Source organism: Schistocerca serialis, chromosome 2 (genome assembly GCF_023864345.2).
Source record: "Schistocerca serialis cubense isolate TAMUIC-IGC-003099 chromosome 2, iqSchSeri2.2, whole genome shotgun sequence".
Classification (NCBI taxonomy): Eukaryota; Metazoa; Arthropoda; class Insecta; order Orthoptera; family Acrididae; genus Schistocerca; species Schistocerca serialis.
The window spans coordinates 473,247,047-473,272,807 of NC_064639.1; the positions used below are offsets into that span (position 1 = coordinate 473,247,047).

Genomic DNA, 25,761 nt, shown 5'->3' on the forward strand with positions numbered 1-25,761 from the left:
CAGTGTAAGAAAATACCAACAGATGCTTCTTTTAAATTTCGATACATTCTCAATTAAGCAGACAAGTAATGAAATAGCATAAATACTCCACATATTATTTTACTGTAATTTGTAGCAGCTCTAGCTAATCCATGTTATAATGATAAAAAAAGCTAGGCCTAACTGCTCTTCAGAGCAAAATTCTCTTTTTCATTCTTTCTACCCTCCTAAGAGTTTCAAGAACAGCATGCAGTGACACATAAAATGACTAAATGAAGTTGTATTAATCGAGAGAGCCTTGATATTGTACAAATTACCTACTTACTGCCAATATTTCAATAGGCTCGGAGATGATGTTGCTCTACAGAAACTAAACTGTGGAACTGGTTTTCATGAATTACGTTCAGTATTGTATTTGGCAGCCGCACACTATCCACTTCCCAGAAAGATCCCCCTGAGTTTTCAGTTTTGATCTCATAGCTCATCTTTCATTATGTCAGAATAAAAAAGTTCTTAATTATGGATAAGTATCTAGTTATACCTCTATCATAAAAAAGCAGATGGTATTCAAAGGAGGAGAAAAATACAGAGCTATATGCTCAGAAACTCCACTTACGTTCTTACTGATAGTGAAAGTCACAGTCAGTCAGGGCCTTAATTTTTTGATACAGCTGTAGGAACAAAAATTATCTCAGAAGAAATGAGCATCTTAAAGCAACTCAGACTCCTGACATGTCACACTGTTGCTGATACTGTCACATGAGACAAAACAAGAAAACTTACTAAACAGAGCTTGGCAGCTATAAACCAATATCTACACTAAAGGAAGGTAGACTGTCACTAACAGAAATTTAACTGCACTATTCAATTCACACTAATAAATGGCAGATAACCTAAATCATCAGGTAATCTACCTTCCAACTTTTAGTCTTAAATCCCCCCCCCCCCCCCCCACACACACACACACTGCTCCTTCCCATTTTTATGTACAAGGGGCAGTTAAATGAAAAATGAGACAGCTCGGAAAAAGTAAGTACACTGTTTAATATTTCAAAAGTAACTGCTATAACTGTTAATACATTTTATGCAATTTATTGCCAAGGTTGTTTGGATCATATTGCAGAAGATTCACTGGGAAACCCTTACACATCCTCCATATAATCCCAGTCTATCCCCATGCAATATCCATATTTTTGGAGCCCTGAAGGAAGACATTTGTGTGTATCAACTGGATTCAGATGAAGAGGAATATGCCCGAGTACAATCACGGTTCCCTAGGCAATTGCAAAACCTTGGCTGTCTTGTTTCACAGTAGGCTAAATGTATTAACGGATATCATAATTACTTTTGAAATAATGAACACTTTACTTTTTTTTTCCTTCACCTGTCTGGTTTTCATTTGAATGTCCCCTATATTAACACATTCATGAATCTAGTACGTCCAGATTTATTATGCAATGTAGGCATATATATCAGTGGCACACAAATATTACACAACACACAGTGTGAATCTATTTAGTTATTTTTCCCGCACAACAGTATGCAAAGTAGGATAGGATTAGGTGAGCTCAGGGCAGAAAGTCATAAATGGCTTTACCAACTTAGGAATACCATGGAAACCCAAAGTCACAATGACTGGACAGGATAGAACACCACCTCTCGAGTGCAGGTCCAGAAATCTACAATTAGGCCTCAGTTAGAGTTAATCATATTTCTGATTAAACTTTTCTATTTGTGTGTAAACAGTAGACTTGTGAATTTTTTTTTTGTCCTCCTTACTGCACGTAAGTTGTCTTCTTGCATTGCAATGGAACCTGCTTAATACATTATATAAGTTACAATCACCATTTACAGTCAAGATTCTCTCCTCTCTGCGTTTATCAAACATATTAGTTCTCATCAGAATTCAATCTTATGACACAATCAGAATAAGAAAGACAACAATGAAAACTGACAGCAATAAGTGTGTTCAAACGTCTGATGGCAAATTCTGCAACAGAATGTTATGGCCAAACTACAGGCCATGTCGTACCAAGTATGCCAAAAATCAGTATTTTCTGCAGATAGTACCATAGTGGAAAGATGAGAACTAGAATGAAAGTAACTAATGTGTTTAGAAAGACAGTATTTACTGCCAATGTTTTTACTGGTATGGTGATTATATACAGATGATGTACTTCCTGACAACTGCTATACTCTAAACAAAAGCTATTCTTCTATACACGGTGCCATTTGTCACAAAATGACTTTAGTGAAATGTTAACTTTTTTTGTCAGCCTCCATACAAGAAAAATGGATTGCATATGTCAAAGTAACTAAAAAGTGGACCCCCTCCCGTTATCTACTACAGTGACGATTCCATTTGCTTTAATCATATCATATTACATAGAAAAGGGCAACAATAATAACTGAAACTGTGTATAAGCAGGCAGATTGCCACCAGTGGCAGATATGTCTTTGAAACAGTGAGAGTAAAGCCTTCAGTAAAATATACTGGACTCAAACATACTCGTTCCATCGACAAACAATAATTCACTTCAATTGTCGAAGTAAACAAACACACAAAAATTAACTTACTAGCAATATACCAGCTCACTGACAGTCTCTTCATCTAACTAAGCAATACTTGCCAGCACCTAAAGTGCAATTGTATGGCAACTGTCAACATCGAAAGCACTACAGATATCACGAAATTACAGAATAAACATTCCAAATCGAAAGTTTATGCTAAACTTACCGTAAACTCGCCTGTAACTGCATCAAATCCCACATGCACTGTATGTTCAAAGTTCGTTGGGTATGAGATATTAGGTTTCTCGTTTTCCTTAGCTTTTTGCTTGATCTTTCCTTTCAACATTTTTTTCTTCCTGTCTTCAGAGTCTGGTTCTTTCGGAAGGGGTCGCATATCTACCGGTAAATTCGGAGTGGAATCGCCCCTAAAAATACCGTAAGAAATCATCATGTACTTGTCAATTGCTGTATTAATGATCTCATCTACATATTTACTGACATTGCTCTACATAAATAACTCACCTATTGCTTGTCAGTCTAACAGGAGGTGCTGGTGGCTTATCCTCGTCGTCTGACATTTTACCAGTTTAATTATCAGTGAGTCAAAATCAGTTTCCCCCAGGCTAAAGACCGCCACTTCTAGAGTCCGTGCAAGATGCTATAGATTCACTGTGTCGTTTGGAAGACTGCAAAAAACACAGTCACCTTATATCATTCGTTATTGCACTCAATCACAAGTGAACTGAACACCACAGATGAATATTTTGGATAGGAATTGACGTGCGCGAGCAGTCAGCATGGTTACAGAGCCTCCGCCTCGAACACTTAATCAGTGAATGTCACGAAGGTAATGTCCGAGGTAAACACCAACTCCCAAGTTCCACCCACACAAACACCATGCGTCAGACGTCAGTTATTTCACTTGTTCCCACACAATCCTTGCAGCCGCCATCACCCTACCCCCTTCAAAACAAAGATGCTGTAGATCGAAGTGCTGACAAGACGTACCTTTGCTCACTTCAAGTCTACCAACTAAATTCGGTCGTGACAAAATCACGCTTATACGTTCACATTTACAATGGACTTCAAGAAGGTGGGTATTAGTAGCTTTCCGAGTGCAATCGAACGGCATGATTTTTTCTTAACACAAACAGTCAATCATATAGATCTAAAAACCGATTTATCAGCAAACGATACAATGCAGTTGGACGTTTTAGTCTTGGATGACTTTCATTAATTCTTCTATTACGTGACAAATACTGTACGATTGTGAGGTTTTCCGTCGATGAATAAATAAATAAACAAGTGAAACGTACTACTACGCAATGCAAACACTACGCTTTTCTTCGATTGATTGCTTGTTCATTGACACATTAGGGAATTTAAGAATCACTAGAAAAGTGACAACCTGTAAATTTCTTAAGTCATATAAGCTGCGACGTGGTCGCGAATTGAACAGTGACCCGAAAGTTGAATGAATTTCCTTCACTTCGCATCTATGGTCACAAATTTTTATCTCATCAGACATCTTCAGATCTGTTTTATAAAAACATGTCCTAATATGCTTCTGTGACTCCAGTGTAGTATTAGGACATGTTTTTTGTAAAACAGATCTGAAGATCGTCATTATAGACCGAAACGGTAGTCTAATGACATAAAAATTTACGACCATAGGGGCGAAGTAAAGGAAATTTGCTAAGTAATAAACAGTCACCAACAATTTTTCCATGATAATTAAGATTTTTAAGCCTATCCTGTGCGAATTATAAAATATTTATTGTTCGTTTAGTAACCTAGGTAGGTTTCGGTACTTACATTCCATCTTCTGGAAATATTAATTTACTTGAATATTTTCACCTTCTCCAAGGCAAGAAAATCTGAAGATGTGTAGGTTCCCTACATGTCGTTGTTTTTATATGTTTTGAGTGTGGTACTTGCTCTGTACTTATCTCAAAGTTATGCCACTTAGCGAACCGATCATAAAAATGTTGTTTGAAAGCTGCTAATTATTGCTTTCGAGAGTGTTTATCTTTTTCCCGAAGCCATATAATAACTTCTATACAGGACAGCCAGCCTGGAATGACATTGTGAAGTTGTAGTTGTATCACTTTTATCATTTGTTTGCCATAGTTTCTTACCAGTATTCCATTTAATTTGTGTAGTTTATTATACCCTCTACTGTGTGTGTTGATTTTGAGAATTGTGGCTGTCCATATATACAAAATCTGATATGGTATCTATACTAATATTATATTATTGAGTTGCTGGTAGTTAGTTTGTTAACTACTTCCATTTTTCATGTATCAGTTTGCACAATTAATCATAATGCTGTTGAACAATTCATTTCACATTTTATCACAAATTAATATCTGAATATGGTTGCACACTGAGCATTTGTAAGTGTCTAAAGTGCAGATATGAGATATAATCCCTACCCAGCATTTTAAACATGACAATAATAGAAATTCTTCTGCAGAATTGCAGGTGTTGTTAAGGAGGACCTTTTTCAGTTGTTTTCAAGTTTTACTTTTCTGTCAGATATTTTATATCACTGGGTAAGTGATCAAAAATTTTTGTTGCTGCATTGTGCACCCCTTTTTGTGCTAAAGACAAGTCATTGTTCCTTTTGCATAGTAGTGGATTATTTACAACAAACTTCATAAGGAAAAGTATACTGTGAAGCAGTAGGCAGAACGCCCAACTCCTTAAATAGATAGAAAATGAGATTTTCACTCTGCAGCGGAGTGTGCGCTGATATGAAACTTCCTGGCAGATTAAAACTTTGTGCCGGACCGAGACCCGAACTTGGGACCTTTGCCTTTCACGGGCAAGTGGTAGAGCACTTGCCTGCAAAACACAAAGGTTCCGAGTTCGAGTGTCAGTCTGGCACACAGTTTTAATCTGCCAGGAAGTTTCCTTGAACAGATGTCTATAGAATGATCGTGGGTAAGCCCCTCATATTATTCATAGAACACATATTTATGCAATGAAGGCTTTCTTTTTTGGACATGAGCTACCCCAGAATTATTCCATATGTCATTATGGAATTAAAATACATAAAGTATGTCAACTTATTGATTTGTCTTTCCCCAATATTTTCAACGATTCTAAGTGCAAATGTGGCTGCACTAAGTTGTTTTAGGATTTCCAAAATGTGCTTTTTTCAGTTTAAATTCTCATCAATGTGGACATCTAAAATTTTTGAAGTTTCCACCCTATTTATTACTTCCCCACCACCTGTTACACTTATCATTGCTGTAGTATTCCTTGATGTGTGGAACTGAATACATCGTGTCTTTTAAAATTGAGGGTGAGATCATTTGTAGAAAAACAGTCAATGATACTTTTAAGAACTCTGTTCACCATTTCTTTTATTTCTGTATGTGTGCTTGGATTAATAACAATACTAGTGTAAAAAGGACAATTTCTGCTTGTTGTATCTTAGACAGAAGATCGTTTTCAGATAAAAAGAACAATAGTGGACCTAAGAATGAGCCTTGGGGAACCCCATACTTGATTTCTCCCCTGTCAGCATTACACTCCCAGACTATAATGGCTGAATTACTCAGCACAACCTTCTTCATTATTTTAATCAGATATGACATTATACATTGGTTGGCTTTACCAACAGTCCCACATACCATCAATTTATTTAGGGGAATACTGTGATTCATGTAGTCAAATGCATAATATAGGTCGCAGAAAATATCAAATAGTGCTATTTTATTATATAATGCTTGTAAAATCTGTTGAATAAAAATGTAAATGGTATTCCCAGTAGGGCAAATCTTCTGAAACCTAAATAATGATTTGCTGACGATATTATTGTTGCTAAGGTGAGATACCATTATAGAAGACATCACCTTCTCAAAAATTCTGGAAAATGATGTAGGCAGGGAGTGGGTTGTTAATTACTGACATCTCTGTTATCACCTTTCTTTAAGAGTGGTTTAACAACAACATATTTCAGTCTCTCTGCGAAAATGCCTTGAATTTGTGGTGCGTTACATATTTCAAGTAAGAAATGTGAACAAATCTTTAGTACTCTATCGGAAACACCATCAAAACCAGATGACCTTTTATTTTTGAGGGAATATAAAATTTTGTGGATTTCAAAAGGAGATGATGGTGATACATCCATACTGCTGTGATTTTTCTCTTGGCTTGTTGTTCCTATACTTTGAACTATATTTAAGAAAGTATTATTAAATACATTTGCTACCTGTGACTTATTACTTATAGCCCTTCCATTCAGCTCAACAGCGACATTATCCTTTGCTGTGGCTGGTTGTCCTGAGTCTTGTTTCACTACATTCCATGTAGCCTTAACCCTCCAGCAGGCGTGCCTATGTATAACATAAGCCAGCACAAATAACAATGTCTTACAACATTCCATTTTTGCTTCTACAATTTCGAACCTGTAGCTGTTCCTTCATTATTGCTTCAGCTAATGCAGTGATAAGTTGCGTTGTTATATATCCAGCTGAGCAGCCATAATATCAAATGAGCAGCAAGGCATGTAAGAACAAATCTATGATCCATGTATGAAAATAACGAAGTTTCTGATCTAGAAGCACAATCCCACAATGAGGCAGTTGCATATGAGGTAATTAGCCATCTAGTAAGTCCTTGGGTGGAATATGATCCAACTGCACAGTTTAATGCTTCGAATGGGTCATTACTGTGGAGTGACACACGTAAGCAGCAACAGAGTGATGTAATGAAAGTTGATTTTATTATTGTTTAGTTAAACAGTGATTTAGCTCATTTCATTTAAGTATAGTTTTTTGCAGTGAAATTAAACTAAGTGAAATTGGGATTTTGCTCTTACATAGTTATCTTGGTAACATAAAGATACTTATTTTTTTACATATGTACGAAGTATGCTGCATGCCTGCTCGTGACATAAAAAACAGTGCACATGTTAAAAGTTTATAACTGTTGTCAGATTTACAGGTTTCTGATGCTACATACATATTACTTCACTTTTTAATACCCTATGCGATTCTGGATATGGATCATAATATATGCAAAAACAGTTCCCAAGTTTTCTATATACACATATATTTTACCATAAAGACTGATACACATGAACACTGCATGAAGTACAAAGGCAGACTGAATTAAACATAGCGGCTCGTCAGAGCAGTTAATGCGCCACAGAGTCCCCCCACCACAGTACGGAGTACAGCCTATGAGCCCTGAGGGGGATGGGGGCGGGGGGGGGGGGGAGGGTCGTGTGGGTGTCAGCATCGGTGTGAGTGGTGCGAGGTGGCAGGCACATGACCGGAAGCTCCATCTCCAACGGGTCAGAGTGCGAAGGAGTGGCGGGGAGCCGCCAGTCCAACTCGAATTCGCAACCCAGAGGGGAGGGGGACTGATGTGTTGACTAGCTCGGGAGTAGCAGCATGGGAGAGGCGCCAGTGTGTGAGAATGCCTTCCCGAATGCATACTGAGCTGACCGAAGAAATGAAAGCCCGAACACATGATGGGTCGCACTCTTGTGGGAGGCACAAGCTGTGCATTGACATTGAGTTCCTTGATGAGGGTCAGGTTTGTGCTGTCGGTGAGCAGTACAAGCATACAGTCATCTAACACCATAATCGATATGTCATCAACGCGGTCAGGTGGTATGTTGCAGCGCAAAATGAAGGACGGGGCATCCACGTCTCTAGTACCTGAATTGTCTTCAAAACCTGTGAATGGGGATGATGATGACATGCCTGAGGGACCCGCGAACAGTGGTGGTGACTTATTGGACGGAGAAAACCCAACCATAGGTTGAAAGGGCTCGTTAGTGGGTTTGTCAAAAGAACATGTGCTCGGGCAGTCCAACTGGGATGGCAGAGCTGTGTCAGAGTCTACGAAGGAAGGCTTGAGCCTGTGTAGAGGAACGGTTTGCGGGCAATCTTTTATCATAATGTCAAACGTCGTCTCGCCCCTCCGGAGTACTTCAAAGGGGCTGAGGCAAGGGTGGTCTGACAGAGTCATCCCTGAGCATGACGTGTGAGCAAGTGCTGATTGCGGTTGGCACGTAAGTGTCAGGTGGGGAATGGCTGACAGGTGGGTGTAGTCGGATGTTTCTAAAGTGTGAATGCATCCTTCCGATAAAGTCTGGGAAGGAGGGGGAATCCCCGGGATCTTGGGGGAGAATTAATTCCCCAGGTAAAACCGGGTTTTCCTAGAAAACGAATTCGGAAATCGTCCCATGTAAATCTGGTTTAAATGTAGAACGTTGGTCCAGCAACACCCAAGGAAATGCCTTGGACCAGACACAGTCATGGCACCTGAGTGCAGTTTTAAGGGTGTGGTGCCATCGTTCCACCAACCCGTTGCTTTGCAGGTGGTAGGATGTTGTATGGATCTTTTTAATACTGCAAAGATTACAGAGAATTGTAAAAAGTGCAGATTCGAACTGTCGACCCTGGTCAGTTGCGATGGTGGATGGGCAGCCGAACCTAGTGATCCAAGAAGAAACGAATCCTTTGGCCACAGTTTCTGCTGTGATTATGGGTAAGGGGATGGTCTATTGTGGACAGGATATACTTGTGGCCCTCCGACGGAGGCAGGGGACCGATAATGTCGATATGTACATGACAGAAACGTCCATTAGGGATGTAAAACTTGCCGAGTGGTGGATAGGTGTGACGTCCTATTTTGTTTCGTTCACAGGAAAGCAGCTGCGTGCCCATGGTTGACAGTCCCGTTTCACATCTTTCCACACAAAACGCTCGGTGACGAGGCGAATGGTGGCTCGGACGCCGGGGTGGGCGAGATTATGCAAGGCGTCAAAAACCTGTCGGCACAGTGTGGGCGGGAGCAAAGGGTGCAGAATGCCCATAGAAGAGTCACACCACACTTCGTCCGAAATGCCCGGGAACGAGTGAAGACTGCAGGTCTGTGAGCAGACCCTGAGTGTCCTTGTCCGAAGTCTGTAGAGCGGCAAGGTCGGATAAATCGACGATACTTGAAATGGCATTGATCCACGAGAGGATATCAGCAGGGATGTTCTCCATGCCTTTGATTTAGCATACATCTGTAGTAAACTGAGAGACCAGGTCGAAGTGACAGAAGTGTCGGGGGGGGGGGGGGGGGATCCTCTGGCCGGTTGCAGAAGACGTCCACCAGCAATTTGTGATCAGTAAGAACAAAGAAAGAATGGCCTTCGATGTCAGTGAAGAAATGTTTGATGGCCTCGTACATCACCAGGAGCTCTCTATCAAAAGTTGAATATTTCTTCTGTGCTGTAGACAGTTTCTTGGAGAAGAAACGAAGTGGTGAAACTGTGTCGCCTTTGCTCTCTTGTAATACTGCCCTGACAGCGACGTCATTGGCGTCTGTAGTGATAAACAAATCAGGGTAGGCAAGTATGACTGCGTGAGCTAAAGCTGTTTTAAGAGCCCTGAAAGCCTCTAGCACTGGTTCAGTCCAACGGACTCGTTTAACGCCCGAAGTTTGTTCGCCGGAGAGCGAGTCCATCAGCGGGGCCTGCACGGCAGTGGCAGAATATAGATGACGGCAGTAGTAATTTATAGTACCTAGGAAACGTCTGAGTTCTTTGTGCATAGCTGGGGGTGGCAATGACGTGATAGCCTGCACGCAGGATTTGGGGGCTGTATTCCATCTGCAGAGACAGTGTAACCCAGAAATGTCACAGAAGACTGACGCAATTTGAATTTTTCTTTGTTGACCTCGACATCGTTGCATGCCAAAGTCTGGAGGACCTGGGATAAATTATCTTCGTGGCCTTCAGTTGATTTGCTGAAAATGAGTATGTCATCCAGGTATGCAAAGCAGAACTCGAATCATCGTAAGATTGAGTCAATGAAACGTTGGCACGTTTGTGCCGCATTCTTTAGACCAAATGGCATGAAGTTGTACTGGAACAAACCGAGCGGCGTGATGACTGCAGTCTTTGGAATGTCTTCCAGCGCTATGGGAATCTGGTGATAAGCATGTTTGCAATCAATCACACTGAAGATTGTGGCACCCATAACATATGAGTGAAATCGTTTATGTTGGGCACGGGGTAATTTTCCATGACAGTGCGAGCTTTTAAACGTCTGTAATCACCACACATTCGAAAAGAACCATTGTGCTTGGTCATGAGTTGAATTGGTGAAGACAAACTGCTGTCCGATGGCTGTAGGATGCCTGCCTCCAGAATTTCGTTAATTTGCTGCCTGGCCGCATACAACTTAATGGGGTTGAAGTGTCTAACCTTGTGTCTAATAGGAGGGATGGCAGTGGTAATTATCTTGGGTGTCGTTCCGTCAGTGACAGAAGAGACTGAGAACAGTACATGAGGCTGAGTAACATTCTGACATGGAGTTTTGGGGCGAGTGGGGCGCGATGAGGCGTAGCCATTAGCACAAGTGGGAAAAGGCAGGTCGAAAGTCACATGCCTATTACACGAGCGCGGCGTGCGCTTGTTTGTAGAGGTCAGCTGCACATGGAGCACGGAGCGGAGTGGGGCGCACAGCGACTGTCTGTTGTTAACTTTGCCTTGGGCAACCGGCGCAGGCGAGAGAGGCGCTGACGTAGTGCAAGGGAAAGCGATGGACACCGAGTTGCTTGGCTGACGTGTGGGAGAGGGGGAATGTTTATCGACAAGCGGGGCGGCTGCCTGCGTAGTGGATGTGGTCGTCCTGTGCAAGCTACTGTTATTACAGACACTATTTGAAACACAAAGCACTGCATATAGTGGGTGCTTGGGCGGTGGGAGGTCACTGAACGCAAATCGTCACACGCAATGAATGTTTTTGAACTAACCTGATGAGTGCTTGGACTGATGCTTGGCTATGAAGTTCAATCCGGTGAAGGAACTGCAGACTGCAGTTTCAACAGCGAGGTGCGGGCTGCAGCAAGCTCATTGTAAGTGTGATCAGTGCGTTGTTTCAGCTCATCACCCTCCCAGCAGAGGTGCACCACTGAGTCGTATTCTGAAAGTAGGTTAATGACGCAGGTCACATTCTAGGCCATGAGGGTGGAACACTCACGAACTAAATCCCATGTTGCGGCGGAAACGGAATGAGGAGAATGGGTGCCGGAGCATGGTATCTGAGTGGTAGACAGGTGGTATAACACTGAACACTGGACTACATTTGGGGAGAGCTTGTAATGGGACAAAAAATCCATACCAAAAATTAGTTCCTCGATGTCAACGATGTAGAAGGTCCACGAGAAATGCGGAGAAGGGGATAGGTCCATCATCACTTTCACAGAACCGACAGTTTGTAATGTTGATGCATTGACAGCTCGTCGGATAGACTTTGTCAGTGAAAAGTCAGTAGGAGCCAACGATCGAGGTATGATAGACACGTCAGCGCCAGTGTCAATTAGGTAGACAAACTGTGATGAAATGTCTGTCATGTATAAACGACCGCTCGAACGACGGGACGAGTGGATGGATTCCAATATTAGGGGATGCCTGTGAAGTTCCCCACAGGACTCTGCATCACTTGGTTACTGTGGTCAGCGTTTGGGTGTTGGCAAGGTAACCTGCACTTCTTGCCCTCAGCCCCAAAATTCTTGTGGTACCAACACTACGAATGAGCCGGATGTGGTGGTGGCAGTGACTATGATGGCAGGGGAGGCATGTCCTTGTTGATCTGTTCTGGGACATAAACCGGGACGTATGGAGTGTGGACGATTCTTCAGTGCTCAGAAAGAGAAGAGGGCGAATGAGTACTGCCTGGTGGCGTAGAAGGCGTGGAAGTGGAACGGGCCCTGCCCCTGCTTGCAGACAGCCAGTAAACGGGAGGAGTAGTGTCACACAGTGATGGTGGATGAGCTCGGTGTTTCTGGCACAGGAGCGCATACAGCTGATCTGCAATGTGTAGGCGAGAACTGATAGACTCAAAAGAGAGCGGCAGTAGGTGTACCTGTAGGTCAGTAGGTAACTTGGCAGACCACACCGCCCATAGGGTGACATCCGGCATCATGTGTTCATTCACGAGTAACCTAAGGCGGCGCCAAAGTTGTGATGGAGTGTGGTCCCCCAGGTGCTCCTCATACAGAATCTTGATTATCAATTCCTGTGGCAAGCAGGCAAGTCGGTCCAATATCGTTTTCTTGGCGAACTCGTACTTTGGTGGCAGTGGAGGCGAAAGTAGGAGATCAAAAATTAAATCCGCGTGGTCGTGAAGGTGTGTGACCAAACATAGGAACTTGGAGTTGTCATCAGTCACTTAATGCAGCTCGAAGAGGTGCTCCACCAGTGCGAACCGTGAAACTGGATTGTCCTCTTATGGGGGAGGTGGCTTGGGTAGGCGGTGTGGAGGTGGAGACGAAGGTGGCTTCGGCATGCCTTGGAAGGCCTACGGTCCCACTACACAAGAGTTCATGCTGGGATCCAGCATCACCAGAGCGGAAATGTTACTAACACATACGTTCGGAACAACAGCTGGTTGCAATGTCTCTGAAGACACACGGAAACACGATGCGGCAGGCACGGTTGGAACCGTGGAAGTGAACAGGCAAGCGGCACGTAATGAGGGCTCGTAAACTGAACCGGAAAATGCAGTTATAGCGCTGACATTGTCCAACTCGGAAATGACGCAGAAAGCCAGTGCTGCAGATGCAGACGGTAATGCAGAAGGAGTGAGCGGTTGTATGGTCAGAATCAAGGCCCCCCGTGAGTGAGGGAGTGGGAGTTAGGGGGGTGGTGGCCTGGGGCTTAAAGTGCCAACAATGAGAGTTTTTGCGCACACTGGCCACACACCCTTTGTGGTAGGGCCATAAAACACTGGTGAAACCTGTTGGTGGTCACACTATCATAGTACAACATTGCTGGGTGAAGAGGCTATGTTGAGTGCATTCGTTCCCGTGTGGCCGCAAAACTGAGCCACTGATCTGGTGGTTTGTTCTGGCAAACTGGATGCATAAAAATGTCTCTTACTGATTTTTGAGGGAGGCGAGGCTGGCGTAGCTTGGTAATAGTTGACTGCATGTGTGTTTTGCACAAATGGCAGCATTGCACACAGCACTACTGTAACTGACGTCCTGGTGCATAGAAGATCAAAGCACGTGTGTGAATTTCAGTCCCTTTGAACTTCATACGAGCAATCGATTGTCACACTATTTAGTAGATCGTTCACTTCCCTTTTCACTTGTTGTTGTGCGTAATCTGGCAAAACAAAACCTGAGTCCATTGTCTGAGGTAACTGCATAACACTCAGTCATTATGGAGTTGCTAAAGTAGAGGTTATCCTTATCGAAGATCGTAGATCATTGTCCGTTAGCTGCGAAATAGCTGACGAGGTAGGGTTGTGTTGGCCTGGTTGTAAGTGTTGGGCCTCCAAATCTTTGTAAAGAATGTTCGGTGATGTAGCCATGGCATCATATGTGAAACCTGTTGATTCTATAGTACCAGTGCGGAAGTCACAGAAGTTGTAGAACTTTTTGTCCGGGGTCACAAATATGGGATTCTGGATATGGTTCATAATAAACATAATAAACAGTTCCCAAGTTTTCTATACACACATATATTTTATCATAAAGACTGATACACATGAACACTGCATGAAGTACAAAGACTCAATTAAACATGAAGGATAGTCAGAGCAGTTAATGTTCCAAAGATCATAATTAGTAATTCTGAGCATTTTTTATTTGCAACTGCTACTGGATGTCTACTTGTTCATCCCAACAGATACAATTCCCCTTTGCTTTCACAATGTACTTTAATTCCTCTAATGGCCCATAATTTTTTACATGGCTGTTCAATGTACTGGCTTATTAGTTATGCAGAAAGTTATTTTCAGTTAATGATATGAATTTATCATGGAATAGATTAAATTTTATATTAGAATTTGGTTGACTATAAGTTTCATCCCAGGTCATCTCTTGTGAACTATTCTTAAAAACATTTGTCCTGGAGTCCTTAATTATTCCAACTAATTTTCACTGAGGAGTACCCATACTGCAAGGCACTATGTAATTTACCCTAACTAAGTGTGCATCATGGTCAGAGGAAGCATTTGTTACTGGGTAAACACTCAGTTTCTTGCTTTGAGCTTCACCAAAGAAAATATTATCAATTAAGGTCCTACTGCCTTTATCTGTCCATGTTGGAAAGTTAATTACTGAGATCGAATTGTAGGATCCAAATAAGATTTCCAGATCATTTTTTCCGTCAGAATCCTTTAGAAAATCTGCACAGTCACCACAGATGGTTAACTACTTGCATCCATCTGACAAATAGCACGTTAAGAAATCCAGATTTATCATAAACAGTCCAAAATTTCCCACTGGTGATCTGTACATATTTACAATTAAAAGTGACTGAAGTTTTACCTTGTGAAAGAGTTTTCCAATTACAATGATTGTCTAAGTTTTGCTTTCCAAAATTCATACTGTATTACATTTAATGACAATGTTTTGAATATCTTAAAAACCCTGGAGTGGGTGTGCTCATTTTCATAACATGAGCGGGCACACAGTTTTCTTTGTACACATGTAAAGAATAACTGTCATTATGTTACTGAGGTAAACATGTATGAGCAAAATCTCACATTAATCACAATTTAATTAAAGAATGATAAAATATCTTTACATTATATGAGCTAAATAACTTTTTAATTAATCATTGTTAAAAGAAATTTTCATTGCACTGGTATGACTTTGTTGGGGCATACAAGTAGTACCCCACAATAATGACCCACTCAAAGCATTAAACAGCATAGTTGCATCAGTTCCCAGCCAAACACTTATTCAGTTACTAATTATCTCATAGAAACTGATAATTAATAATTATCAGGACACTCTCTTAATTGTTTTAACTTTGAAGCCATGCTGTGTGAGATACAGTAAAATCTCATCGTATAATTAATGAATATGTTTCTCATCTTGCATTTTATTATGTAATAAGAAGAACACAGCCGCAGTCCTTGATGTACTTTCACTCAGGATGTGCACAATTTGAGAGATCATGGATGCATACAGTTCACAGGCCTGCTTATAGAGGCCACCTGGGTCAACCTCCTGGTGCACTCTCGTAAGCAGCCAAAGAAACAGTATTATTTGAGCACTCGTAAATGAATGCTCAGCCTACTCTGTAACCTGTATTACTGTAGTCTATTCAACGCGTTCAGTACTATGAGCAGCCTGTACTTCACTGTGTCTTAGTTGGATCTACAAAGTATTATGTTCCATAAATTGTGTTTGTTCTTGCTGTAACAAACTTGGTGACAAGTGAGGGTTACATTTTCTCTGTGTGTTATTGTCAGGGCTAAGTCAGCAGACAAATGACTCAATAGAAGAAATACTCCAACATTTCATTGCCCAGTAGCAAGGTTTAGCAGAACAGTTCCCCACAGTCATTTAATGAACAAAGTAAGAGCATATGGACTATCAGACCAGTAATGTGATTGGATTGAAGAGTTCCTAGATAACAGAATGCAGCATGTCATTCTCAATGAAGAGAAGTCTTCTGAAGTAAGAGTGATTTCAGGTGTGCCGCAGGGGAGTGTTGTAGGACCATTGCTATTCACAGTATACATAAATGACCTTGTGGATAACATCGGAAGTTCACTGAGGCTTTTTGCGGATGATGCTGTGGTATATTGAGAGGTTGTAACAATGGAAAGTTGTACTGAAATGCAGGAGGATCTGCAGCGAATTGACGCATGGTGCAGGGAATGGCAATTGAATCTAAATGTAGACAAGTGTAATGTGCTGTGAATACATAGAAAGATAGATCCCTTATCATTTAGCTACAATATAGCAGGTCAGCAATTGGAAGCATTAGTTAATTCCATAAATTATCTGGGAGTACGCATTAGGAGTGATTTAAAATGGAATGATCATATAAAGTTAATCGTCGGTAAAGCAGATGCCAGACTGAGATTCATTGGAAGAATCTTAAGGAAATGCAATCTGAAAACAAAGGAAGTAGGTTACAGTACACTTGTTCACCCACTGCTTGAATACTGCTCACCAGTGTGGGATCCGTACCAGATAGGGTTGATTGAAGAGATAGAGAATATCCAATGGAGAGCAATGCGCTTCATTACAGGATCATTTAGTAATCACAAAAGCGTTACGGAGATGATAGATAAACTCTGGTGGAAGACTTTGCAGGAGAGATGCTCAGTAGCTCGGTACGTGCTTTTGTTGAAGTTTTGAGAACATACTTTCACCGAGGAGTCAAGCAGTATATTGCTCCCTCCTACGTATATCTCGTGAAGAGACCATGAGGATACAATCAGAGAGATTAGAGCTCACACAGAGGCATACCGACAATCGTTTTTTCCACGAACTATATGAGACTGGATTAGAAGGGAGAACCGATAGAGGTACTCAAGGTACCCTCCGCCACACACAGTCAGGTGGCTTGCAGAGTATGGATGTAGATGTAGAACAATGGTAGGCTCTCACCACCACTCTCTATCAAGTAGCATCTGCATGTTTGCAGCAGGTTACTTTTCAGACAGTGCAACCATTGCCCTCTGTGGCATATGAAGAATCAGCTGAAGATTGGGACTCCTACTAGACATGGCTATGCCAACATTTCCAGGTTTCTTTCGTGGGAGATGCAAACCTGTGTAGGGCTTTCTTTCTTTCCTGGCTTTCATCATACGTGCATCCACAGGTGCCGACTCCGTGGGGCCTGAGGGGGCCCGAGCCCCCTCAAAAATTCATTTGTGGGGGAAGGAGCCCCCCCCTGCAATAATTTAATAAAATTATTAGTTATATTATGCTTGATAAAATCACAAAATTATGTTGGAATTTTTTATTTTCCTTGTTTGATGATAGTTACCTTTTAAAATACATACAGTAATGAGTTAAAACAAATAATTATTATGGTGGTAAGCAGGTTAACTCAAAATGAGTGGTGTGAATCATGATAGTGTTATGGTGCTGTGGGCACACTTAGAGTTTTTCCTGGTGCGTGAACCTCCAGTTAAAGTCTGGCGCCAGCAGGCCAGCACTGCTGCTGTGGTGACATCAAAAGGACTGGAGCAGAAGTACCTGAAACCCTCCACCTCACATCGCCTCAATGCTTCGAGACATTACAATGCCATGGCTTTATAAAGCCCACCCAGCTGTCGCATTCATTCAGTGTGGAAAGTTTCGTTCAGCGCATGCTGCAGACATGTTTAGTGTTCCGACTTTAGTGTCTAGTGGACTATTTTATATGACTATATTTTATTCGTTATGTTTACTCTCTTAGTGTATTGTGAATTAAGTTTGCAATGGATAAATTTGTTACCAAAAAGGCACACTTGGTAGTTGGTGATACTGTAAGTCAACCTCCAACATTTATTGTGTCATCAATTGCTTCGTTGTCTTCAGGCAAGAACTGTTCACAACTGAAACCTGGACAATTTGGTAAGGGAAGATCATTTCAGAAGTCTTGGTTGATCAAATATACATGGCTATAATATGAAGCATCTACCGAAAAAGTTTTTTGCAAAACCTGCAAAGAGACAGATGCTAAAAATCTATTACAATTTTCTTCAAAACAAAGAAGATGCATTTACTTCCGTAGGGTTTTCTAACTGGAAAAAGGCTTTGAAAAAATTCTATCTTCATGAAAATATGTTTACGCATAAAGAAGGTGTTCTGAAACTAAAATCTAACACTAACCAAAGTGTGGCCTCCAAATTTAATGAACAGTTAGAAAGTGATATGAAGAAAGGCTGTTTAACTCTTGAGACAGTTTTTACTACCATGCAATTTCTATGCCAACAAGGACTGGCAATTATAGGGCACGAAGACGTAATGATAAAACAGAACATTGTAAACCTCTGTTTATTAAATTTCAGTGTCTTACAGTAGTAAACTTATTCATCTACAATGTTTTAATGTACATTAGAAACAATGTGTCTAATTTTGTGTTGAGAAGTGATATTCATAGCCATAATACTAGAAACAGAACATCTGTAGACGTACCATATCATAGATTATCAAAATCGCATAACTCTTACCTAGTTCTTGGACTAAGGATGTTTAATAGACTAAGTGCTGACTTTAAAGAACTGCCTGTAAATATCTTTAAAGCTTAATTATACAAGCTACTAGTGAACAATCCGTTTTACACCATTGATGAATTCTTTGAAGATGAAAATACTGTATTCTAACGTGTACCTATTTTATGTAAACCAATTTATATCGATATAGTAGTTTATGTAGAAATATATGCTCTTGACTTTGTCTATTGCTGTAATCAGCTGAACGACAATAAAATTATTATTATTATTATTACTCAAATTTTTTTCAACTGTTGGAATTCCGAAAGAATGACATACCTGAGTTTAAAGATTCGGGGTATAAGTGGATGTCCCACAATATTCAAAACAAGATCATTGATCTACTAGAAAAGTCAGTGTTGAGAAAGGTATGAGTTTCAATCAAAAGACTGAACATTTTTCTATTATGGCTGATGAAACAAGTGATTCTTTGGTTCACGAACAAGTGTCATTTTGTATTCGCACTGTCGATGATTCCTTAATCATCAATGAAGACTTTATTGGCTTATAAAAGACCCCAACACTGAATCACAAACTCTGTTTAGTATTTTAAAAGACGTTTTTGCTCATCTTGATTTGTCAATGGATAACTTAAGAGCACAGTGCTATGATGGTGCCTCGAATATGAGAAGTAAGTTCACAGGAATAAAGAAGTTAATTTTGGATATACAACCAGAAGCATGCTATGTGCACTACACTTCTCACAGTTTAGACTTGGCAGTTGTAGACAATCTCCACCATCTTAAATCTATGAGGGATATTATGGCTTTAGCCAAGAACTTAATAAACACCATAAGGGAATCCAACAAAAGGATGGGACTTTTCAGAAGCATATGCTGTGAGAGCACCAGCAACCAAGCTGGTCTACGACCCCTTTGCCCAACTCAATTGACTGTGTGAGCTTCTAGTATCTTGAGAATATTTAAAAACTTTGAAGAACTTCTAGAGTTTTTTGAAACATTTTCTGCAGAGGACAAAACAGAGGCAGGTTACAAATGTGCAGGCTACCTTGAGTCAATGTTACAATTCAAGACATTTCTTTTTACGTCTTTACCAGGTAGAGGATGTCAATGGAAAAATTCAGTGCCCTTATCTAAGTGTTGCTGAACTGGAAAAAATATATAAGGGCTTGATTTGTATATTGAATGGAAGGCGTGATAGTTTTGAATGCTTTTGGGAATTGTGTTTAAAGGAAAACCTTCACAAGTTGATGATCCTTCACTTCCTTGGAATCGAAGTATACCAAAGAAGTATGAAAACAGTTAAGGCAGCTCACAGCACACTTCCAAAACCCCCAAAGGAATACTACAAATCTATTTACATTGAAGTTTGTGAAATGGAGCAATCTAGCATTACTGAGCAGTTTGCTTCAAGATACTTAAGGATGTGGTCAGAATAGCACAAGACATAGGGGATCAGATAGCTGCATGGGAGGAGTTATCAGAAGTTTCTCATCAACCCTGCTAGGCATGCTGCAAGTGTTCAGGATGATGCAGAAGCCATTGTTGCAGTACAACCTTCAATTCAATGTCACAAGGGGCAGTGCTGGTTCAGCCACAGCAGTAACAGGCCGCATCACAGCAGCATACACCTTTGCTCGTACTGCTTCATTCCACATAAGCATGCTGTGTGCCCTAGGCATAGGGCTGTTTGCAACAAGTGTCAAAAGAAAGGCCACATTGCTTCATTGTGTAACTCTTTTCAAGTGTGGTGGACACAGTAGTACCAATGGATGTAAACTGTATCTCTACAATGACTGTTTCCCCAAACAAATTGTTTATTAACTTGTGTGTGTTCAATATACCACTAAAATGCAAGTGGACACAGTAGCTGCAGTGACTTTAATAAATGCATAAATGCTCATGGACTTGGGCTCCTCTCCCCTCACACAGGTTTCACAGAAGTTTGGCTGCAGTAAACAGGAGATTCTGATCCTAGGTCAGTTCTCCCCTTCTGTATCTTACAAATCTGTTGTTTGCCCTCACTCCTCCCTTGTTGAGGATCATTCTATTACATCAGACCATTTCAGGTTAGATGTGTTTAATGCTATCAATTTCTCCATTGACAATGAGGTAAATTTAGTGTCAGAGCAAGTTCTGTATCAGCAACTGGAGTGCCTCTGCTCTGAGTTTTCATCACTGTTTTGCCCTGGGCTTGGTTATGCTACTGGTTTTCAGATCCACATTACTATGAAAAAGGGCCTTCATTTATTTTGGGTGCAGAAGGTGCCTCTCATGTTGCATGACTCTATCAAGGCCTAATTAGACTGTCTGACATCACTCAATGTCATTCGGTCTATTTCTTCCAATGAATGGGCTACACCACTGGTCATCATTAAGAACCTGATAGGTATGCTTCACCTCTGTAGTGACTTTGGTGTCACAATTAATGTACAGTCCGTGATAGAGACATGCCCTTTGCCTCCCCCCCCCCTCCCCCTCCCCCATCAAGTTGCAAGTTGCTAGCAAAGTTGTTACGCAGACACTACTTTTTCGAGATTGATTTGTAGGGAGCACACCTCCAGCTGCCCTTGGGTGAGGCCACTAGGTGCCTTCTCATTGTCAATACGTTTCAGCCTCTACCAATGTCAACACTTGCCTTTTGGTATCACTAGCACACCAGCAATTTTCCAGCATATTTTAGAAAAACTGACAGCCTCTGCGCCTGGCTGTATCAGTTACCTCAATAATATCACTGTTTCAGGTTCTTCCACCAATGACCATCTTAGCAATCTCCAATAATTGATTTCTGTTTTGTAGTTTGCAGGTGTCAAGTGCAGCCTTAGTAAATCTCAATTTTTCCAGCCATCAATTGAGTATCTAGGTTTTCAGGTTTCCCACAGGGGGGTCGAGCCATAGTGTCACCATGTTGACACAATTGTGGCTTTGCTGTGGCTGACCCCCCATTAAGGAACTGCAGGCATGTATAGGTAGAGGTGTGTACTATCATCAGTTTTTACCAGATGCATCCACTGTTGCTCAGCCCCTGCATGCAGTTTTGCATAAAAATGTGCCCTTTTCTGGTCTCCAGTTTGTGACTGAAAATTTGCTTTGAATAAATTAAACTTCCATCTGCTCCATGTCTAGCTACTCTTCAGCCAGGTCAGCATCTCATGTTGGCTACAGATGGATGTTATGCCAAACCGGCCTGTCATCACTTCTGCCCCTACTCGCCAGTGCCTGCCCACCACATGCTGCAGCAGCTGCCATTGTTGGACAATGAAATAGACATCAGCACCGTCATCAGTGTTTTCCATGACTAGTTACCTCAAAGCCTTGTGAGATCAGTGCTTTTCTTTTTTTCGTGCTACCAATGCTTTTTTCGGTACCAGTGCATTTTTTTTGTATCATGCATTTTTCCTGTGTCTACTGCTTTTATGCATGTAAGTCGTTTTCTCACCCCTAGAATGGAGGAGTGATATACTTTCACTCAGAATGCACATGATTTCAGGGAATACATATCAATGGTGAGCCACCAAAGAAACAGTATCATTTAAGCAATCGCAAATGAGTGCTCGGTTTTGTCTGTAACCTGAATTACTGTTTTCCTTTCAATGTGTTTTATGCTATGTGTAGCCTGTAGTTCATTGTATCTTATGTTGACTCTATAAAGAACTATGTTCCATAAATCATGTTTGTTCTTGCTATAACAGTCCTGTCTCATCACCAGTGCCCAGTCACTGACCCGTTACTGTGTGGCAACTATTATGCCCAGGTCATTAGCCCCTGTTCAAGACACTTCAGTGCTGGGATCCAGCCATCTCTGCATCTGGCAAGATGGGCCAGTAATGTGAGACATCCCTTGATACAGCAACAGCAGTGGTGTTACTTGGTCTGCACTATTGCTGTTGGGGCCAGGATGGGAGGACAACACTCAGGGACATGTCATGTCAGTTTATTTTCCTTGGTCACCAAGGATCAATGCCAGCACCATCAAAGAGTGAACAAATGTAAATAAACAGTAAGAAAGGATTTCTTGTATTGATGAGCTGCCTTCTTCTGCACCACCCACAACCATCTCTGATAGAGAAATACTGCCTACATCAGGCCATCCTAGCCACCCTATTATATTTGGTGTCTGAAGAACTACTGAAGATGAAGATGGACAACCAGTCAAAGCCAGTAGTCAGTTCCATGGTTCTGCAACATGGGCTTTCTAAACAGAATTTGAGTAAATGCCAGCTTTAAAGTTTTCATGGTCCCGTGTGGTTGTTTTTCCTATCCTTTCTTCTTCCTTATTATTTATGGTAAACCATGCATTTCTGATGGTAGTAAGTGAGCAAAATGTCTAAACAGATTCTATCTCAGGATGTGATTCAATATCTGCTGGATCAAGTAACTCAGTTACAGGCAGAAATAGAAAACTAAGAGAACAAATAGTCACATCCCTGTGTACTGTCCTTGAAACTAACACCACTTCATTTGTAATCCCACCTTTGAGTAAATCCAGGGAAGCTATGTTTGTATTCTGTGATAATTTGGATACAGCTGCCAGGTTGGTAAATTGGAAAGATAAGCAATTTAAGTGTAGCTAGACTGAAACTAGTAGGTAATGATATGGCTTATTTAATGTGTGATAAGGGATTAAGAGATGTACAGTCATTTGACAACTTAAGAGAAGGACCAGCAGAAATATATATGATGACAAATACAGAAAGGATTGGGCAGTTATCAGTTTATGGAGATATTTCAGAAACACGGAGAATCAGTAGAGAGTTTTGTTGACCGCATTTGGAAAATTAATATTAATACATATGAACTTACTGAGAATGACAATGAAAATAAGGCCATATTACAGGGAGCTGAACAGAGAGCACTTATTCATTTTTGTAGATTTTACCCCTAGAAATGTCAAGTGTTGTATACATGGAATTCTTAAATCCTGAAATCATTGAAGTGATTATGAAAAGGCAACTAAGTGAATATTTTGAGAACAGTTGCCTCTTAAGTCTGGTCCAACAAGGATTTTGTGAAGGTCAAGCTATGGTTGAAGCAGTGCAGGATATTGTTTTATCTGTCTTATAGGGATCTGAACATAAGCAATAATCATGAACTGCATTGGTTGATCCAACTAAGGCCTTTCACACAATATCACATAATATTCCTGTGAATAAAGTTAAGCAGTGTAGGATAATTGATAAGAGATTGGCATTACTAAAATCACACTTGTCCAGCAGGAAGCAAATGGTCTTAAGAGATTTAATTAATACATCAGGCTTTTGGAACATCGTAAGACTAAAGCCTCAGGGATCATTGCTTGGACCATTTTTGTTCATTGTTTATGTTAATTATCTGCCTAGCCTGCTGCCTTTCAAACCTATAATGTATGCAGATGGTACCATATTTATTACTTCCCATGATGACAGAAATACTATGGATGAAATGAATAAACTTACAATGGACAAGGCATCTTGCTAGTTTAAAGCAAATGAATTAAAATTAAACAAGAGCAAAACTGAGAATATAGTTTTCTTCCTAAAACATAATGACCGCCATGGCAAAGACTGTCAAATTACTGGGCCCCCACTTCAATGCAAAATTGAACTAGACCACACAAGCCTGTGTTAATGCAAAACAGCTACTCCTTGCCTACTATGCCTTTTCCCACACACACATAAACTATGGAATAATGATGTGGAGTAACTCTGCTGGAGCCAGAAGAATCTTTCTTTGGCAGAAAAACCTATTAGATGCATGTATGGACTCCATGCAAAATGTATTTCATTGTTAACAAAATAATGACTGTTCCAAGTATGTATATATTTCATACTCCTATGCACACCAAAAAGAACTGGGATAGCATGATAAAAGATCAAATGTTCACTCTTACAGCTCTAGGAACAGGAGCTCTTTGAAAATTCCCTGGACAAGATTTACAAAATTTAAGAAACTTCTCTGCACACAGGAAGGTCTCCTTTAACAAATTACCAAGTGGGATGAGGCAGTCAAATAATAATAAATTCAGAAATATTATAGAATCCTGGTTAAAAGAAGCAGCTTTCTACACTGTTGATGAATTTGTAAACCGTGATGTAAGTGATCTAGTAATACTAACAAAAATTGTTGCTGTATTTACTATCTTTCAGTTTAATGATAAACAAACAACTACCATTATTATTAGTCTTTAGAGTGTGTATAGGAAAACTTTATATAGATAGTGAAACTAAATTTAACCTAGTGTAATTACAAAATTGTACAATTACATACTGTGCAATACAACCTGTATTTCAGATCACATAACTTACATATACGTAATTGTGGATGGTGCCTTATGCAGTGTGAAAGTTTTTGATTGGCTAATGAGTAAATGAATAAAGACTTTGAATGAAGCAGCAGACACTGTTGCGGCATTAGCCAAAATTGATGATTCCACCAAACCATAGAAAAAGAAAGTAATGTGTTTTAAATGTGGGTGTCCAGGTTATATTAAGTGTAATTGTAGGTAATAACAGTGCCAAGCATGTAAACAGTTTGGGCACTCTAAATGGAATTGTACACATAAAGGTTCACAGAAACATGGACAGTGGTCACAGACAGGACCTTGTGAACCTCTGTTATACAAGGGCAGGAGGTGTTGTTCCCACTTTGCAAGTAAGGATTAGCATGGGATATCTCTCTGTGAAATATGTGGCAGCCGTTTTTCTGACCAGCTATATGAAAGGAAAATCGCACAAATTAGTGTTAGGTATATGGTGCAAATATCTGTGACAAGTAAGCATATAGTTGGTGAATTAAAAGAGAGTGTGCCATACTGAATGTTAAGAGACAGAGGCAGAGGTGGGGGTGATGTTAATTTGTTTTATTTGACAATAGTTGGATTCTGAGAGGGGGGAAGGGGGAACAACTTTTGAGTTAGTGTAGGAGTTCTCCTTGTAGTTTTCAAGCTGTTATGAAGTTATACTTGGTTTAGATTTCCTGGTTGCACATCATGCCAAAGTTGACTTAAACAGCAAATAGCATCTCAGTTTTATGGCTGGAAAACCAACACTCTCACAAGGATTACCCCTAGCCTGTGGGTGGCCACCTAACCTGAATACAAGGTCCCTTAAAATCAACTCATGGGATATCATACTAGAAGAAAATTACTTTGAGTAAACATAGTAGCTGCACTGCTGATTAACACTTTGTGTATGGTTGAGCCCTTGTCCCATAATGAAGAGTTAAATAAAGCACATAGTTAGTCCTACATACAGGATGTTGACAGAACCTGAGTTGTGCATGTCAGCAGAAATAACTTCGGTTCCCAAGAAGTAAAGCTATTGGATGATACTCTAATGTTGTTGTTGTGGTCTTCAGTC

General features: G+C 40.6%; 1 protein-coding gene and 1 long non-coding RNA gene across 3 annotated transcripts in view; one reads left to right on the plus strand and one right to left on the minus strand.

Annotated features, from left to right (window-relative positions):
* The window catches only part of LOC126457383 (serine/threonine-protein kinase Pak), a 139,472-nt gene extending 136,006 nt beyond the window's left edge, over positions 1-3,466 (minus strand). For both annotated transcript variants that reach the window (XM_050093644.1, XM_050093643.1), the window contains exons 1-2: positions 3,013-3,466; positions 2,717-2,915 (exon numbers count right to left, since the gene is read on the minus strand). In XM_050093644.1, coding sequence (XP_049949601.1) covers positions 2,717-2,915; positions 3,013-3,068 — 255 coding nt within the window. In that variant the 5' untranslated portion in view covers positions 3,069-3,466. The remainder of the gene's footprint in view (positions 1-2,716; positions 2,916-3,012) is intronic.
* Positions 3,467-3,538: 72 nt separating this feature from the next.
* Positions 3,539-25,761, plus strand: part of LOC126457387 (uncharacterized) — a 189,622-nt gene continuing 167,399 nt past the window's right edge. Inside the window, exon 1 of the long non-coding RNA XR_007585463.1 lies at positions 3,539-3,583. This is a non-coding gene — a long non-coding RNA (uncharacterized LOC126457387). The remainder of the gene's footprint in view (positions 3,584-25,761) is intronic.